General features: G+C 37.6%; 2 protein-coding genes and 1 pseudogene across 3 annotated transcripts in view; 2 read left to right on the forward strand and 1 right to left on the reverse strand.

Annotated features, from left to right (window-relative positions):
• Positions 1 to 651: 651 nt before the first annotated feature.
• LOC127942920 (nischarin-like) lies at positions 652 to 13,897 on the reverse strand (annotated as a pseudogene).
• A 1,872-nt stretch (positions 13,898 to 15,769) lies between these two features.
• Positions 15,770 to 17,089, forward strand: LOC127942960 (coiled-coil domain-containing glutamate-rich protein 1-like). The gene has a single exon (XM_052539030.1). It carries the CDS (start codon positions 16,205 to 16,207, stop codon positions 16,838 to 16,840), a length of 636 nt encoding a protein of 211 aa, XP_052394990.1. The 5' UTR covers positions 15,770 to 16,204; the 3' UTR covers positions 16,841 to 17,089.
• The window catches only part of cenpp (centromere protein P), a 67,955-nt gene continuing 63,817 nt past the window's right edge, over positions 16,705 to 20,842 (forward strand). Inside the window, exon 1 of one of the 2 annotated variants that reach the window (XM_052538972.1) lies at positions 16,705 to 16,853. In XM_052538972.1, coding sequence (XP_052394932.1) covers positions 16,831 to 16,853 — 23 coding nt within the window. In that variant the 5' untranslated portion in view covers positions 16,705 to 16,830. The remainder of the gene's footprint in view (positions 16,854 to 20,842) is intronic. The other variant, XM_052538973.1, reaches the window with a different exon arrangement.

Raw genomic sequence — 20,842 nt, forward strand, 5'->3', positions numbered from 1 at the left:
ACAATATACCAGCACTGGACACAGTAATTCAGCAGTACAGAGCAAATGTTTCCTGCCCTTTTTCACTTGTGTTCAACACGCCGTTTTAAATTACAGCGCTAAAAAACATTTGTCAGTTAGTTTCCACAAAGCACTGTTTTTTTGCATGACCCTGTGTGCATTTTCATAAGTGATCTGTTAGTGGTCAATCAGACCGTTCATGTTTCTGCAACAGGCCGCGTGCACACTGGGTTCCAAAGCAGGATCTAATATTGCTGACTCTCAGTCTTGGAGGGAACAACATGGGCTGGAGATTGAAGAAGAGGTTGTTGTTTTTTTTGGTTTGCTCAACCAGGCCTTTGGCTGGTCACGCGACACACTTCAGTTTTTGTTTGCCCAAATCTTTCTTTTATTCACACAGCTAGCATTAAAGAGGTTCATTTATCTACAGGCAAATTTACCCAGCATTTTAAACATTTTATTTATTGAATTAATTCATTGCAAAACCTAAAGTGTTTGTATTCACAGCCTGAATACAAACCTCTTTCCAGATTTAATTTTCTTAGACTGGACTTTCTGTTCTTTTTTACTGCGCAATGTTCTGTTTTAACATTTTCTTCCAATTCATAGATGAAACCAAATATTTGGACATTAAATGAAGAAAAAAAAACATTTAACATTTACTCACATTTATTAAAAAAAATCAAAGTGCATAATCAGGCTGAATTACAAACATGAAGTTAAAAGCACTCTGTAATGTTCTTGGTGGTCTTCTGTTTGAAAATATGTACAAATAAATCCCCAGATTTATTTTGGGAATACTTTCTAAAATTGAAATAGCAGATTAAAATGGCATTTACATTAAAAAAAAAGACTATATCTTTTTCGTTCACTGAAAGCCATCTGAAAATCATTTTGCCACAGAACAAATTTACTTAAAATAAGGAAACTGATGATTCACATTTCGTGATGCATGGCTGATTGCACAAAGCAGCAGAGAAATATTTCTGAAAAGCAGCAAAAAAAGTTACGTTTGAAGCCTGAGACAAAAAATATATACTCGTGTGGACTCTACAACATTACTTCCCAGGATGCATTGTGTCAAAATCATGAAAAAAGTTCATAAAAATAAATATTCGTCATACTGTGTAGGTGAATACTGCAAATTTTCCAATGTTTTTTAGTACTTCATCCTGTTAGATCAACTGGCAACTCTCGGCTACACAATGTCTCCCATTGATGAGCCAAGAGAGATATTAGCCTCTCTCTGCTAGCCGCTCCTGGTACGAAAATACACCATTGCACTTCCCCCTTGGCTCATCCGAACATCTGCGTCCTGTCACCCTTCCTGTCACCATCTGCAAAATGGTCTATGGTAAGGTGGCACAAAAGATCCAGCCAGGGAACACCATCAAACACCAGCGTGAGGGCTTGTGGGTAAGTCTGGCAGCCCATTAGCACGCGATCCAGGTGTATCCGCCGGGCGTCCGTGAGGTGGTACTTGTCTCTTTGTGGTGGCTCTTTTCCGAACTCAGATAGTGGGTAACTGATGTGGTCTTCATCCAGGAGGAAGACATCCGTGCTGGTGAGTATGAGAGTCTTGGGTTGTAGGACGGTACTGGCGAAATCAATTCAGAGTAGAAAGCGTTAAAACTGGAAACTGTTGCTCGCTAAACTTTTTGGTGCCAATTTTTAGACACTTACATTTTGGGTTTTAAAACCAAACATGCACAAAATGGCCTGGTGTGGAAAAAATAAACGTGATTGTGGTGAAAACAAACTCACCCATGACTCTGAAGAACTGATCGAACAAGCCCACATTGACGCTCTGCAGCTGTTTGTAAGAAAAAATGTGTTTCGATTTCTTATCACAATATATATCGCAGAAAAATAAAATATCGCAATGTCATTTTTTTCCAATATCGTGCAGCCCTAGAACCCGATATGTCTGAAGATTAGATTACAATAGAATTGTCATTACAAGTGTTGCTCACTTGGATGAAGTAGATGGCTTTGGTGGACAGCAGGACACAGGCAGTCGTCTCCACATCAGGAGATCTGTAGAAGAGCACTGACGTCCACAGGATGTGTTTCAGCTCCTCATTCTCCATCTGCATGCCAACAGTGAGATAAACAACCTAGGTTTAGGCTCATTCTCTTCATTGCATAATACTGCAGTGTTTGCTTAGACAAGGATTTCAATTGCTCAAATGTAGAGCCATGGGTTTGTTTCTCATCTGCATTTTGTGCTATATAATACCTTGATCCATACTACTCATCTTTTTATTTTTAAGAATATATGATGTGTCCCAAGAAAACAGCCACATAAATACTCTACATAAGTGTAGGGAATTAATGATTCTAGTGAACGTCACCAATCACCAATCACCAATCAGAGTGTTTGTGTTCAGTTTAAATTCAGTCTAGGATATCCTGTAAAAACAAGACACTGATTGAATAAGAATGTGTGGAGAGATGTTCAGATAGTCGTCTTGTGAAAACAAGGCAGCTGGCCAAGTGTAATACAGTCAATGTAAATAAAAAAGGTTAACCGGAAGGACAAATCGAGGAAACTACAGTGTGACGACCCAACAAAACCCAACAGATTGCTTAGAAAGCTTGCTTAGGGAAAGTTCGTCAGCACAACCATCCAGGAAATTTCCTCATAGGATATGAATATGCAAAATGCGCAAAATACTTGCCTCTGCAATATTGTCGTGGAAGAAGTGAACAAGCTGGTTTCCCTTGAGAGACGAGATGAGGAGTAATAAGGAGGACAGCGAGAGCTGCGAGGGACATTGGTTGTCCTCCATCAGCTGCTGAATGAGGGATTTGGCTGGATACAGCAGAGACAGGCTCAGATGGGGCCTTGGGCACTTCCTGAGGGACGCTGCGAAAAAAAAATCTTCTGTCAGAACAGCTAAGAACAACCTTCAAGGTTTTGCTAATTAACAAATGCTGCCTTGGGAAATATGAATAGTCATTTAACAGACGCATGCTATCTCCTCTGCTGCATTTGGTTTCAGTAAAAATGGTTTAAAACTTCATCTGTAAAGTTAGGATTATGGACAAGGCAAGAGTCAAGGCTTTTTAGTCCACTTGAGCTGGGATTTATTTTCTAGTCCGATAAGGCTAGAGTCAAGTCTTTTTCCTATTTTTTTCTTGTCCGATTAACTTCTGTTCTGGTTATCAACACAATTCTTTCGGAAATCTTAATTGTCTTTTGGAGCTGGGATTTTTTGTCTAGTCTGATGAACTTCTTGTAATTTAAAGGGGTCATATTTTTTGTATTTGGTGTAACAGAGTACGTTGACATGCTTCAAATGCTGTACATTATTGTAGGTCCTCTATGCCCAGTCTCTCTCAAATGGTCGTTTTCTACAAAGTCCCTCCTTCCAACAAGCACAGTCTGTTCTGATTGGCCAGTTGACCCAGTGCGTTGTGATTGGCTGAACACAGCAAGCACTCGTCGGAAATGTAACACCCCTTTTCATAATCGTAAGCTTCATCTTTCAAAATAAATGTAAAGACCGTTAATAATGTCCTTAGTTTTACCATCAGCTCAAGCTAGAATGAGGAACAGAGTCACGTGACAGACACAGTGATGAAGCTCATATGTGTTTGCAGTACACAAGCCACAGACGGTTAAGACAGCTGACTCCACTGTGTGACCCTCTCTCTCTCTCACACACACATACACACACACACACGACGCACAAACCACCGCATTTGAACAGTCAAGAGCAAATACTAAACTAAAAACAAAGCATACTTCCAGTAGCTGATTCAGAAGTGCCAGATTGTCGAAGCATAGTCAGAATTACCTCCTCTCTTAGGTTCAAGAAACGATCGTCAATAAATGTGTTGCTGTTCTGTTGCAAGTATTCTTAAAGATTCCTAAATGCATCTACTCTCGGAAGGCCAAATAAAGTGCTTTTGCTTTCGTCTAGATACACACAGCATCTCCCTAACATGACCGCTTCAACACTAATCATTTACAGAAACCACGCCTTCTTTCTTTGCGTGAACATTTGGGCAGCATTACGCTAATATTTGCACATAGTGACGTCGTGATAAAGAATATCTCTTCAGTCTTTGCTACTCTACAGATCTTCTTTATACACCAAGAGCTTGTAACACTCCAAAGAGAAAGGAACATTTTTAATCGCATCACATGACCCCTTTAAACAATATAAGGACGCCAATTCCCAACCCCAACTGACGAACATGGATGTTGTTATTGCCAGTGAATGCTAGCTGCATGTAGTTCAAAATATGGTGTGTTGTTAAAAAGGCACAAAAGGTGAAAGTCTTTGCAAAGTTTGAACCTAAAAACCTTCAGTTCCATTCCAGCCTTAAGTTTAGGACTGGGGCTAAAATGGCATCTATGCTAACTAAACATATTTGAAAATACTAGTAATGAATGCACTCTATTACCTACTGGTAGGTATTCTTCTTTCCGTGGCCGTAGCAGGAGCGAGACAACTGTGCACCTTCAAGTGTCCGTTCTTAATGTGCTGAAGGGCTATGGTCTTAATTTCCCTTAGATTGGACCGAAGCTGTGTGAACTCTCTCAGGAACACGAACTTTCTTGTGGAAGGGCAAAAACAACAGTCAGGCACTCATGACCCACCTTCAGTTCTATAACATGCTCGTCATAGAAAAGGCGAGAGTTTGAGACAGCCCTACATGAACAGCCCTGCTTTGGGTCGAGAAGCATGAATTAGAGCGGGATACGGGTTACTTCGGAGCAGCTCCGCACCATAGTTGATTCTGATGGGTCCCGGGATGCCAGAGCAACAAAATCTACCTTGAGAATCCACAGGTACTGAGAGGTCAGAAAAAGGATCATGGGAATGGAGGTTTGGTCCTGATCTCTTTCAAACAGGCTGATTTGGGATAAAACATTTGAAGGTACTGAGTTTTTTGGAAACAGTGGGTTGTTTGCGCCATTTGTGTCAGAGGTTAGATGAGTCTAGTTTAAGGAAATGTATCAAGTGTCCTCCTTTAACACTGTCCTCAGTTTCCTCAAAGTCCCAAGAGTTCAGAAACTGTTGGATAAACAGTTGAGTGTTAGAGGAGGTCAATACTTGCTCATTAGTTTGGTCCACATGTGGAACAATGCAAGAGTGCATCTCCTTTAGACTTTGGGCATCTGAGAAAAAGAACCAACGCCTATTGTTTGACTTCACCTTCAAGGAGACACAAACCTCTGGAATATCAAATTGAAAGGTCTCGATGTTAGTGTATGGCACAACCAAGTTTATCTCAAGGACCTTCGTCAGTTCCTCCAAGTTACTCACTGGTTCTTCTGACCTTGTGTGGAAAACCACAACTTAGCAGTCCATTGCCACCAAACAAGATGGCCACTGACTCAAAACTTCTCCAACACTGATGCAAAGAGACCAAACCACTAGTTTTACATCACCAATTGAGGAGTCCTTCTGCACAACATCCGTTGTCTTTTCCTGAACAGCAGACGAGGAGGAACAACCCATGATCGCGTTAGTATCATCAAGTGTCATCTCAAAATAGCCATCTCCAGATTGAGGGCTGCTCTTGTCTGTTTCCTCAAGAGATAGGGTTTTGCAGGGTTTCTGGGTTGATTCTTCTTTATTAGACAGGCTGATTTGAGCTTAAAGCTGGTTGGTAAACTCTTGGTTGGTGGTTGTGTAGTACAGTAAGAAAGGGGCAAAAAGAGATTCGAAAGACTTGCAGTCCATGGTTTCCACTCCTCTTCACAGCAACAAAGGCTAAAGAGAAATGAAAATATATATTTTGGTTTAGCTTTGCAATCTTGAATGTACAACCATAACTGCTCATCCTTTTAGAATTTCAAAACCAGTAACAATCTGTGCTTTCTCCACATGTACTGGAAGATGAATCAATGGACAAGTATTTTAGGTAACTGAACATTTTCTATCAAGAGTACTAAGTCCAGAAATGTACTTTACGCAAGGGCATAAAACAAAGAACAGTTCGGTCAACACATTGCAATCACTCGATCCTATTGCATGTATAATCAAACAAGGCATACATTTATGGGATACAAGTATGTTTTAGCAAAACAGAAACAAAATAAGATTATAAGAACCAACCTGCTCTCAAAGGTGACCTCCGAAAGACAAACTGGAAGCAATTTGAGTGTCCACCTGCAAAACATAACTAGTGGTGTGTTCTTGTTTTTGCTGAAACTACAATACTAATTAGTTAATTGCGCTATAATACAAACCAACCTGCGGAATGACGTCACAAGCTGAGCTGTAAACATCATAGCATCTCTGGGTAAATGTAGAATCCACAGGAGTTAATATATCTTTGGTAATAAAAGCTTTTTCTTTATAAGTGGTTATTTCTGAAAAGGAGATAGACGGAAAGCAAAAAGTCAAGATTTGTCAAGATTTGGTAGTAACAATGCAAACGTTGACATATATGACAGCACTGTCCACTGCTTGAAAAAATAAATCAATAATCAAATAAAACAGATTGACACCACATACCAATAAAATAAACTATAAAAGTTAATTACACAAACTCATTTAAGAAGTGTGTTCTGTTTTATATGCAAATTAAACGGAATGCATAGAAGATTCCTAAATTATGTAAAATTGTGCTGGAGTATAATATTCCATTAATATTTGAGAAAACATTGTTCGAATCACATTTTATAGGAGTATGTAATGCTGAATATTTAGATGCTGTTTGCAAAAAAGGAAAGTCTATCCAAGCCCCGAGGCTGTTGCTTGGTAACGAACACTCAAGAGACAAATATGGAGATCAAATGCTTTATAAACCAGGCCCAGTCGCTATTAGAGCAACACATGCAAATTAACCACCACTAAATTCAACGTTTAAGCTATGGATGAAAAAAAATGGATGCCCAGTATACTTATGCAAAGCATAGAGGGGAGAAAAATCAGTTAGGAATGCTGATAAAACATGATTTATTTCATCTGCAGTGCAGAAAAATGGACGCACCAAATCTCTGAAACGCAATTATGAGCTGCATTAAGTCAGTATGCAGGAGTAACTGAACAGAAATGGAAACGAAATGAGATTTAAAGATCACTGGTGCAAGGAAAACTGCAAAAGTCTTTCTATAAAGAATAACTAGTTTCAGATATCATAAGAAAACGAGTCAATAGTGCCTGATTACTCATTTAAAATCATTACATAATGAAGAAAAACACAATGTCAAGCATGCTAATTACTGTATGTCATTGCATCAGATGGATATGTTTCTTTTTTACGCTTTAAAGGTGAAGTGTGTAATTTTTGATGTTAAAACTCTCTCCACTCCCATCTTAAAATGCAGACTCATTGAGTTTGATGTGAGACGGTTAGTTTATCCCACCAGTGACAGATGGGGGTGTTTGAGAATAACACACTTCACTTTTAATTGTTCTTTCGGGCCCCCCCCCCCCCCCTCGTCCCAGCAGCGCGATACATACAGGATTACCTTGGCTGGAGCAGGTGGAACGAGACAGAGAGGGCGGCGCGACGAGAGAGGACGAAGAGGACTGCCCCGGGACGTCACTCACCTGACAACGATAACATCAGGCTCCTCTTTAGCCAAAGACACAGTGGGACTAATTCAAGACCCCTAGAGCTCAATGGAAAGGGTGCGAGGAATCGTAAACACCTTAATGCTCGTGTAAAGATTTACAACATGTCCGATCCAGAACGACGAGTCATAAATTCCCGTGTTAATCAGAGTTTTTCCACCCACACTGTGAAATCTCATTGGTCCAAATCCTGCTCCATTAAAATATCTACTGATTGGCTGTGGTTTTAACACAAAATGACTTGATGCTCAAATCCTCATGCCTGGTTAGGACACGATGCTACTATGAAAGATTCAGTGCAAGTACAAACACAATGGCCATAAACGATGTGTTCTTGATATATCCGTAAATACAATCTTTTTCTAATTTCATAAAAGCTCAACCATTTTACATGCCATTTTATTCTAGATAATTTTTGCCTGATATGCTTTCGTAATTCTTAAATTACATTAGAAAAAAAATCTCATTTCATTGTTTGAAACAACATCTAAACAAATAAAAATCCTGAGACTCAATCCTGAGTGGCTCTAGTGATGCACTGATTAAGTAATTATGATAATTCAGAGTCTTGAGCACACCGCAATGTTCAAGATATACTATAATATTACAATCTCCAATTTTTAAGTTAATGCATAATCACATGTATTTAACAAAGCAGGACTGCAGGCATGTGGGCTGCAGATGAGATCCAGTCACTATCAGAGTCTGGCCAGCAGGAGACGCAACAACACGTGTCTTCCACTCCACTGGAAAATGTGTCTTATGTAATAGCCGCTGCACGCCAATGCATCAACACCAGCATATAAAGCCAGACTATGAATCATCTTTTGGTTGATTTCTCATGTCTGGATATCAAGGTTTAGGCCAATTCACATCTAAAAGATTGTCACATTTCTCAGAAAACCATTAATCTGCCGGATAAAACCGTTTGAATTAGGACCTATTACATCACTTTGCATTTGGGAGGGCTTTTACGTCATTTTTTATTTTCCATTGTCAACCGACTTTCCATCATTTTTATTTCTTTATCTCTTGATGATTTCCTACTAAACAGGGCAAAATAAACGAATGATAATAACAATTATTAATATTAAGATTATTGTTATAATTTCAAACCAACCTTTTTCTCATTGTTTGCCATTCGGTCTTTGGCCTCTTTGGCTTTCTGAATGGCTTTCAGCACCTCCACCGTGTCCAGCTCTTTTTCTGTGGTGGTTGTACCATTCAAACACACCTGCATGACAAATATGAATTATACCGTTATAATATATATCAACCCAAAACAAATTCCGAAAAATGCAAATGTAATTAAAAATGTAAATTATTTGTTATTTTTCCTTACTGCAAACAGTGCAGTAAACAGATCAAATGCTCAATGAAAAGCTCCGTACCTCGGACGCCCGGTCGCAGAACTGCGCCAAAACTTTAGTCCTGTAGTCTGGGATGATGCACATGGGGTTATCAGACACAGACAGCTTCTCCAGACAGGGAAGAGTACTGATGTGTTTGATTTCATCCAGCTACAATAAAAAATACAAGACTTATGTTGAGCAACTGATGGTGTCAAGAAAAGACCGTCTAAGCAAATACTGTAATAAACTACCTGTGCTAATCTGTTGCTGCTCAAATCCAGGTTAACCAACGAGTACAGTTTACTGAGGCCCGAGAGCGTCTCCAGCTGATTCCCAGACAGATTCAAAGTCTTGACATTCCCCAGTTTAGTGTGAACGCCCTCCAGGACTCGGAGTTTGTTGAAGGACAGATCCAGGTGAACCAGGTTGTACAAATGCTGCAGTCAAAAAAAAAAAGTAAAAACATCGGATTCTAAACGTCAAACCTACTTTGCACTTTAAAAATAAAACAATTGAACTATCCAGAGACGACACACCTGGAGGTTTTCCACTAGAGACAATTGATTATAGCTGAGATCAAGGAATTCGACTTCAGGAATCAGTTTCTGTGCCCAAAAAAAAAAAAAAAGCTCAATAAAAAGATAAATGACAACTGATGTTTATTTAATATAATGTACGACAGAAACCATAACTCACCACCGAGTCATCAATACAGCGTATGAAGTTTCGGCTCATGTCCAAAGTGGTGAGCATCTTCCACGTGGGAATGATCGCCGTCATGGGACAATCCGTATCAACACCTTCAGGTTCCCACAGCGCAAATTCAGACGCTTCGGGAACTAAGATTTCCTATTGAAGACGGAGCTTACATTATCTTTAGCTTTAAGACTTCAAGCTTCAAACTGTGTTTCTTGAGACAGCGTACCTTCATGCTGCTGGCTGAGAGGTGTATGCGGAGCGAGGCCAGGGTGGGCTTTAGGAAAGGCAGATCTTTGATTTGTCCGGCATTACAATCACTGATCTGAGAATGAAGGGTAAGTGTTAGAAACATCATCCACCGCAGACTCTCACGAAACACAAACGGTGAGTCTCCTCACCTCGATCTGAAGCAGCGATTTAAAGATGGACAGGACAAACGGGAGGCTCTGCTCCTCGATGTTACTCGTCCCCACAGCTGCTTTCATTCCAGAGATCTGAGCGTGAAGATTTCATGTCAACAGCAGATTAAACAGGAGAGCTCTGACACTTTCTTTTATTATTATCGTTTCTTCTACTGTATTTATAATAGAGAATTAGATTAAATTAAATTGAAATTAAATTTATGCATTTAGCAGACACTTTTATCCAAAGCGACTTACAGTGCATTCAGGCTATCAACTTTTACCTGTCATGTGTTCCCGGGGAATCGAACCCACAACCTTGCGCTTGATAGTGCAGTGCTCTACCAATTGAGCTACAGAAACACTAGTAGCGAGTTTTAAGACAAAACCAGTCTTAAGTGTTCCTGTGGCTCAGTGGTAGAGCATTGTGATACCAGCGCAAAAGGTTGTGGGTTCGATCCCCAGGGAGCACATGTTAGCTAAAAATGATAGCCTGAATGCACTGTACGTTGTTCTGAATAAAAGCATCTGCTAAATGCATAAATTAAATTTTTATTTTTATTTAAGTCGCTTGGGTATATTTGTAGCAATAGCCAAAAAATACAGTACATGGGTCAACATTTTTATTTTTCTTTCATGCGAAAAAATCATAAGGATATTAAGTTAAGATTATGTTCCTTGAAGATATTTTGTAAACTTCCTACTGTAAAAATACCAAAACTTTTTGATTAGTGATATGCATTGCTAAGAATTCATTTGGAAACTTTAAAGGAGATTTTATTCTCAGTATTTAGATTTTTATGCACCGTCAGATTCCAGATCTGTAAATAGTTGTATCTCAAACACAATCCTAACAAACCATACATCAATGGAAAGCTTATTTATTTATTTAATGTATAAATCTCAATTTCGAAAAAGTACACTTATGCCTGCTTTTGTGCTCCATACAAACTGATATTGGCACTAGTATTTCATGATGTTTAGTAAAGTGACACGCTCAAACCTTGAGGTACTTGAGGCGGCAGGTGAAGTCCAGGATGTGTCCCAGGTCAGCTCGGGCGTCTCCGTTGGCACAGGAAGGTTTGGAGAGTTTCAGCTGCTGTGTGACGGCGTACAACTGGAGCGGCCTGAGCAGAAACACCTCGCCTGCATCCAACCACTGCTCACCTAGAAGAAAAGACACAACTAAATATAGAGGCCGTACAAATCAGCAAGATTTTTTACAAACATAAACACTTTAATTCAGTACGGATGTTTTAAATTGATCAAAAAATCGAAGTAAAAACATTTAGAATGTAACGATTCTTTTGAACTTCCTTTTCATTAAAGAATCTTGTTAATAAAAGCGTCAATGCAAATAAAAAATATTAAACTTGTTGAATAAACAAAGTTGAAGTTTTCAACTTTGATAAAAAAAACATTTTACATTTTAAAGTATATTTAGACAGAACAGAAAACAGTTCTTTGAAATTGTAATAATGTTTCACAATTACTGTTTTTACTTTACTTTTGCTCAAATAAATATTTAAAACTTATTTACTTATTTAAACACCAAATGTCTAAACTAACAATGTAAAACTGCTCATATAATGAATTATGCAAATTACCAATTAAATTATATATAATGGGATTTGTAGAAAATGAAAATGGGGGTAATTTTGTTTTTTTTTTATAATCTATTTATATTCTTTGTATCATCATCTTATTAATTGTTATCATTGGTCCAATATGAACAACACAATTTTAAAGGTACCAGAATGCTGTTATCCATCTTTTCTATGCTACATTATAATATTTGATGTATGTTTTCACTTTAAGCATGCAAAAGTCTAGTTTGGAGCTTTATTATAATAGGATGGATTTATAATTAAGCCCGTGACATTGTTTATCAGCCAACACATTTAATGCTGTACATTTCAAGCATATTATAACTTAATAAATTAATAACAACACACCCTTATGAAAGAGCTCTTCAGCCAGGGCCCCAGCAATCCCATTGATTTCCTGAAAATAATAAAGTTCAAGTCAAAGTTGGAATCTGTCACAAGAATTACATTTGATCATTTAAGCCGTTAACAAATTCCAACGAGTGGCTTTGTTCATAGACTAAACTACAAAAAAAAACACCAGCCGAAACAGCAATATAACTGGATTGAGTTTAATGGTCTGCAGGTGCTTCGTCAAAACATTTCCTGAAAGACTGTACCAGGAGAATAGAGAAATGATTTCCAAATTCCTCATGACATCCTGTTTAAAGGAACAGTCCTCCCCGAAAATAACATTTACTGAAAAAATACCAACCCTCAGTTTACTTCAGCATCAGATTTGGAGAATTTCACAATAGCATTGCATCACTTGCTCATCCTCTGCAGTGAATGGGTGCCGTCAGAATGAGAGTCCAAGACATAAGACATGATGGACCTGATGGACTGGAGTGGTGTGGATTACTGTGATGTTTATTATCAGCTGTTTGGTGTTTGACGGCACCCATTCACTAAAGAGGATCCACTGGTGAGCAAATGAAGGAATGCTACATTTCCCCAGATCTGTTCCGAGGAAGGACAAACTCATCTACATCTTGAGATTTTCTGCAAATCTTCATATGTTTTCCTTTAATGTTTGCATGTGCTTCTTTAACTCATCTCCTGAAAGATCTCGTCCAGAAATGACTCTGATATCATGTGTTTCGTTCTACACATTGTGAGAAATTGAGTTGTAATGCATGCCGATGTGCACAAATGCCAATAAAGGACAAATGCACAAACATAAAACACGTCTGCTCTCCAAAATAACTCAATCCGGTCATGTCTATTACAGAGAAAAGCCTTACAGAGATCAATAGAGCAAGAGTTGCATGCAGTTGCTTTGGATGGATTACACACAATCTCCGGTTAACGTTTAACCAGCATGTGACAGAATCTTAAGTTTACAATCTTCTGCTTCTTATCAAACACAAAGCACATAAAAACTTACATAAAAGTGAAAGAGTAAAAAGTTGGACAGGACTTTGGGGGCGGACGCAGGGAATCTGCTCAGGAGCGTTTGGAGATAAACCTCCAGCTCCTTCTGTCGCTTCTCCACGAGACTTTTGGAGTTTTTGCCGATGATCTTCTTGGGTGGCAACAGATGCTTATCGATCTTCTTCTCCACAGTGAGCTGAAGTCAACAACGTTTAACCAGTTTTATCAGCCAATCACTATGAACTATGAACACAATGTTAATATCTGATATCTGATCTGTTGTTGATTATGACATGACTCACTTTTTCGTGCAACTCGTGAAAGTCGCTGTAACGATGCTTGACCGTCCATCTGTGATCTCCAACATTCACCTCTATGACGTAAACCTGAAACAAATATGCATTTAAATTATATATATATATATATATATATATATATATATATATATATATATATATATATATATATATATTTGTTTTGTTTTTTCAAAATAAATCTGACATTATCATTATTATCTAATGTTTCTCATGTTGTTTCTCTTTCATTCATGTAAACATTGATATTTTTATCCCCATATTAGTGTTCATTATTAACTCTTGTGCAAGAAACGTGCTTTATTAAAATGTCTACTTTATCTTAGAGATTCTAGTAATAAACTAAACATACTTTTAACCACCAAAACTAACAGTGTAAATCACTTTTGTGTATTTATAAAAAGTGCTACCACGTCAAACTGACCGTGTAGTTCTCCACCAGCTCGGATCCGATGATACGGACGCGTTTCTCCGCGTTCTGCTCCGGTAGATGCGGCGCGTCCATCTTCACTTCAGCGCGAATTTTAACGCGTCGCTAAAAAAAATTGCAAATCTAACTGTCATGTCGCGCCTCCATCTTTGTTGTGGTTTGACAGGAGCGAAGCGCCTGCTTCTCGTATTTCTCACGCACCGCGGCGCTCACACACAAAGAGAGATGTATCGCCCCCTGCAGTATGAGAACGGTACTACTCAAACTAGTTTTCACACACACACACACACACACACACACACACATATATATATATATATATATATATATAAAATCACTCCATTGATATAAATAAGGTTGAATTCACTCTATTTTATGAAGTGATATTTAACTAATCTTTTAATATAAATATTTATCTAATCTTTTATTTTATTTGTGTTGCATATCAGTGTAAAGCTATACTCGATATTAATCACATTTTCTTACATGCTTTTGCATATGCAAATATATATGTATCTAAAACAGGTTTATATCAGTGTTTCTTTCTATCACAAACATGCTAACTCATGCAATTTCTCTATGAACCTCTAGGGGTTTCAGAAGCAAGGAATTGTAACCAATTCTACATGCAAAATAAATCAAATGTAAATAAATAAATCACAAATTTGCTATTACTCATATTTTATACATTGTACGTTATTTGTTATTTACATGGAATTTACAAAAAAATCATTCGATCTTCTTTCATCTAATATATTGAATATCTAAATATATAATAATATATTGAAGTACTCCTGATATTTTGAAATAAATATTTTAATAATTGAGCATCGCACTTGCATTGAATAAGATTCTCTGACGTTGGTTATAGGTCACATGAAACGCGCGTAAGCAAATAAAATAAATGATTTTATATATAAGTGTTTTTTATGATTTATTTTACATTTATATAATTTAGTTATTTATTCGCTTTTCATTAAACTAAAAAAACTGCAGTTCCTTTACGAACCTCAGAAGTTGTTAATCACAACAAATGGAATATATATACATTACTCTACTTATATTACTCTTTGTATTTTTATATTAATATGGTACACGACTATACTGTTTAATTCAATGTAATAAACGAGTTAATCTAAAAGTAATCAAAAAGTAGCCTGATTATATTAAACCTACCTAATATGATGTAATGGATTACGTTACTAATTAAAATTTTGATCATGTAATTTGGATAAAATAAGGGAGTAGAGTTTGTAAGTAATACCCAGCTCTGGATACTAATTTTTTATTCTCAGAATGTTCGGAAATGTTATTTTGTTAGTGGTTTCCACCAATTTTTTTTTTTTTTTTTTTTTTTTTGGTTCCCTACAATTTAATATGCTAATATATTATGTAATAAGTAAGCATTGTTATTGTTGTTTGTGTGTGTCTCTGCTAAAATCGTTCAGGCGATTCAATCATTCTCCTTTAGGCTTGATTAGACAAATGCTACATCGACGGAAAATCTTAGTCATATATCATGGATATAGAATAGAATATTTAGTGTTTGTACATTTATAGTGCATGTCATATCTTAATAAGGAAAACGAGAGTGCGTCTTCGTATAAGCCTAAAACAGAACTGAGAAATGAAGAACAACAACCGTTCACAGAACAGCCATTGGTTTGTTGTTCTCTCATCTTTCACATATATCACGTATGCACGCTCTTTGTCGTGGTGATGTTTCTCAGCTGATCTCAGGACAGTTATGCGTTCTTGTCCATAAATGAAAGAGACTTGTTTTATGACTGAAAAAACTGATCCTGGAACAGCAACTGCGAAGACGAGAAGGAACAAACCATTCTGTTCTCGGAGGGGTTCAGTTTCCGAGACACGAAAAAACGCTTTATCGCTGCTCCTAAGATAAAAATAGATATATATATAAAAAATAGAAATCTTAATTAGTATATATATGTTGTTGTTAGATAAAACCGAAGTCGAATTTTAAATACTTTACCTCAAGAAAGAACGACACGCCCCCATGCCTTCAAAGCGGGTTGACGCCCCCTCAACAGTATAAATAGCCCACTAGACGCGGAATTCTGTAGATGTCAACTGTCATTTCGAGCTCAACGCTAGTCAGGGACGAAGAGAAAACGTAGTTTGTTGGCACTTATCCAAAGTTACACAAACTACAAACATATTTTTCCACTCCTTAGACATTTAGACAACGATTCTGCTTTTAATCTGAATCAAAAAGACACTGGTTATTCGGAAAAGCTGAGGAGGGGTGTGACTGGTCTCAGATCAGAGACATACGCGCGTCAAGCTGCATATACAGAGGGCACTGCGCCAGGCTATGTGCCATCAAAAGCCAGTGACCAAGAAAAAATCTGAAAAGATTGTAAAAAGGTAGACGACCGGGGGTGAATCGTGTAGAGAAGCACGAATTACCAGAACCCTTAAGCGAGGAGAAGAAGCAGCCTTTGTTGCCCTCCAGATTATGTGAGAGCGCACTACAGCTGATGCTAGACGCTGAGAAAATGTGCGGAAGGGGCATGATGTGCCAATGGGAGGTCTACAGCAACAGACCCAACAGCAAGGAGACCGAGAAACCCAAGAGCGAGTCAAGGAGAACCAACGGCGGCGCTAAACAGAAGTGGCACAAATGGGGAAGGAGGCCAGCAAGAAGGGCGCACAATCCAGAAATGCGCAGACATCGAGCAAGACTGTCTCGATGGTCTAGGACTCTGGTTTCATTGCGTCCTGCCAACATTCAAGGCAACCGAGCGCCTGGCATGAGGGCGCCCAGGAACACCAACCAGTTCCTAATGCATGAGAAATACCAGATGATGCACATGCGATCGGACTCTGTTGGAACCGATAGCGGGTCCGACTGCGAAATGGACTTCGCGGATATGGACTCATACTTGGGCGTTCTGGAGAACGCTAGAGGCGCACTTTTGGACAGTCCAGATCTGCCTCCACCTCTCACATTTTATGCTCGACAGATGAACCAATGCAAGCCATTTCCCTTCTTCAGCTTCGATCAAGAGGAAAGCATGCAGTATTTCCCCTCGGAAGACGACGTGATGCAAAGCGAAGACTTCATGCAAAGGGACTTCAAAGAATTCTGTGACACTGTGGCACCATGTATTTAGACACCTGCCACAGGTAACGTGTTTTTCTGAACTGTTTTACACGACCAAATCTGTTGATTGCAATGCAATGCGAGACATTTCTTTGTTTGTTTGTTCTGTGCTGTGTTATGATTGGACGGTCCAAAGTAGGAGTGTGACCAGCCAGCCAATCACCATCGAGCTCATTTGATCCCTCTTGACAAACGTAGCAGCAGAAAACTAATTCCTATGTCAAATGTTTTTCATAATAAATCAGCATCTTTTATTGCACTTTGTCTATATTTTATTTATTACACAATTCGTTTTGGAGACACTCTGCTCAATGAATAACGAGTTGCACGTATAAAATGCACAGAATAATATAATTATTCACAACCTTTGCATGGTTTACATTTGTAATTATGTAAAAACTGAACAGTAGCTCATTAGATATACTGTGCCCTTTTACATTACAAAGAATGGCACAATACATATTTTGGTGTTATAAAAAAAGGAGATGTGTAATAGAATTACGATGACCGCATAACATTTAAGAACCTTTTTTTTCCAACATACACACCCATCTAGTACAGCAGTGCTGGGTAATAGAGATCTGACACAAGAACAATAGCAAATCTCATGAGACAAGGGATATGGGTGTGTGCAAAAGAAAAAATAACCATCTAATCCACGTCACTAATTGGGTTTCTGTTTTCACAGCACACAACGAGACCTATGATCATCTCTGGTCTTTGAATATGACAAGATATCGGTGTTAATAAACCCCACTAAATCAATAAAATTGCAAAAAGGTTAGACAAAAAGGCTCTGATGAAATCTTTCTCACAAGTCGAGCCCTGAGTGTTTTGATCAGCAGTTGTTCAGCCCCTTTCCTGCGCAGCTTGACAACAGCATCTCAGATAATTGTGGTGCAACTTCTTGTGGCCGAGCTAGCAGTATTGTGTGTTCAGTCCCCTGGCTTCATTTCCAGCCCATTAACTGCTGATAAAAGAAATCATTTTACTGCGATGGGAAAAGAGAGTTTCTAAGTAGTTGACTTGGCAGGTGTGGCATGATCTATCTAAAACTATTTAAAAATAAATGAAAAATAAGCTTAATAAACTTCTTTTTTAATGATAATTGCAATTTTTATGACCTTATTAACTGAGAGAATGCATGCAATATTTACCAGATAGATAGATAGATATTTAAATGGAAATATAGATTAAGAATCAAGTTTTTGTGAAATGAAAAGCTGGTACAAATGACAAATCACATGACAATGTTACTAAAACTTTTAACTAAAATTAAAAAGGAAAATTTAAAATAAAAAAACGAATTCCAATTATTCAAAAACTATTATCTTTATAATTAATAACACTGTGTTTTGGGTGTAATTTAGAATTTTTTGTAATGTAAATCAAATATATAAAAGAACATTTTTATTGCAGTCTGCACAAATAAAAGGCAGTATAACAAATACTATAATATGAAATGATGTATAAATATTTTATATTTTACTAGCATATGATTGTTTTTAATTAATTACAGTCATAAGAATTAAAAAATAAATATTACTTGCCATGAAAAAAAAAGTGTGTTTTGTGATTAAATGTGGCATGGGCTTACTTGATGGATTTCATGAAACTGACTCTTGTTAGTAATTAAAGTGGTTTGGGAGTTAGTTAGAGCACCTAAAAATGCACCCTTAAAAATTTCCCTTAAACAGTAATATCATTCAAATCTTAAACCTTAATAAACGAAATCTTTCTCGGTGCAGTGCATTACAATTTTTACCTCTATGTTTCTATTCAAACATGCACATTATCCAAACGGTTCAAGATTAAACACGCTTAATGCCAGGAACAAGATTTTGGGGCCGGACATGTGTCGAATGAGGCAAACCCGTCCTTTGGACCAGAGCTTAAGGTGTTAGATCAAATGTGTGCTGGGGCTTGTTATCAAGGTGGAGGATCACTTAATCAATAAGCAAAGCAGCTTAACTTTGCTGTAAAACATTATATAACATCTACATCACTGTTAGAAAGGACTCTCCCATTCTGTAAATGGGCAGATGGCATGACATGTCTGGGCAGTGTCTTGAATCATATTTATACTTCATGTATAATTATAATGACCTCATATTGGTTTTATGACCACATACTGTTTCAGACTCTACACTGGAAAGCCTGTACTTGTCAAAGTTCATAAAAAAAAGAGTACTATTTCATGCCAAATGCATTATGTAAATGACATTTTGTGGGACTGTTGTGAAAGGAAATGTATAATACTAATATAGACATCAAACCGAAACTCTGAAATAAGGAAGATTCAGCTTCCAAAGAAGCATAAGATCTTGATCATGTGACACCGATGGTGGGAGGAGGGGAGGAACAGGATAACGACGACAACTTTACCAAAAACAAGATTCTGTCGGTCGGGTCAAAGCTGGTTTGCCTCGTTCTTCTTTTCTTTACAGTATCTTTCATAAATCTGTTTAGTATTTATGTACTGTAATACCTATTAAACATCAACATTGACTCTATTTAATACCATTTCTTCATGCAATTGTGCATGATTAATCAGTGCACATAATTCAATTAAACTTTGTAAAAATTTATTGTAAGCTGATTCCGAGAACAGTGCCTCCTATCAATATACACGTCTGATAGATCAATTTACGATTGTTTCAACAGAGGTCAGGCCAGGGAAAAACAAAAATCTGCACAGGCCAATACTACAGTACAGTAAAAATACAAAAACGTTACATGCAAACTAAAACGTGCGCTATACCTTTAAACGGCCAAGAGCCAGGCTACAGTTGAGGGCTGGGGTGGATGTGTGTGTGTTGTGTGGGGGATGGGTTCCTCTCAAAGGCCTTCGCTATAGAAACAAATCCATGACCCAATGGTGTAAACCTTGGGTGGAAGAGGCACACAATCACGTCCTAATTTCTCTCTCAATGACATGTCATGACAGGAAAAACAACAGGCATGTCAGCTTGAATCATAACTGTTTGACAGGCCGAGCAAGTTATCAATACAAACTAGCGTGTTGTCATAATCCAGAGTGTTTTTACCCCATCAAAATTCAAAGATTGAATCATCCTTAAGTGTGTACTTTAAAAACAAAGCATTTTAGTCATTATACATGGCTAAATAGTGTAGTTAGCAACTCCTTTAGCTGTGATTATATTCGCAATGTAGCATAGCCTCAAATGGTATCGCTTTGAGTCACATAAATGTAGATGCTGTTATGGTGAAGTCATTCACATTTTCATTCATGCATCTTACAGACACGTTTATGCAAAGTGACTCACAATGCATTCAAGATACATTTTTAACATTTCATTAGCAGTTAACACTATAAATATGTACATTTTTGCTTAAATCGGTCATACTGCATAGTTCCTGTTGCGCTAAAGTCATTGACGTTTGCATCTACATTTATGTATTTTACAGACACATTTATCGAAAAGTGACTCACAGACTGTTCAAGATTCATTTTTAGCAGTTCATTAGCAGTTAGCATATTGTGAGTATAATCACAGCTAAAGTAGCTGTTAGCTACATTCTTTAGCCATAGATTTGCTCAAATCAGTGATTTTCTTGTTTGCACTGCGTAGATGTTGTTGCACTAGAGTCATTAACATTTACATTATGTATTTGACAGAACTTTTATCCAAACTGACGTAGGTGTGCCCCAAAGATGCACTGGTTTTTCTGGTTATTTAAGAGCATCATCCGAGTATTTAAAGTGGACTTCTTTTTAGAATTCTCACCATTAAATGGCACTATTTATATCACACAACATCATAAAATAGTACATAAGTGCACAATTCGGAACGGTTTGCACTATAGCATTAGACACTACGTCCAATGAGAGTATAACATTGATGTTGACATTTACCGTTAAGTATTTGACAAACATTTTTACCAAAAGTGACACATGCCATTCAAGATACATTTTTTAACAGTTCATTAGCAGTTAATACTGTTAATATAGTTTAATTAATTGTTAACTACATTCTTAACCTGCTGGGGG

This window comes from Carassius gibelio, chromosome A22, assembly GCF_023724105.1.
Source record: "Carassius gibelio isolate Cgi1373 ecotype wild population from Czech Republic chromosome A22, carGib1.2-hapl.c, whole genome shotgun sequence".
In the NCBI taxonomy this organism is placed as follows: Eukaryota; Metazoa; Chordata; class Actinopteri; order Cypriniformes; family Cyprinidae; genus Carassius; species Carassius gibelio.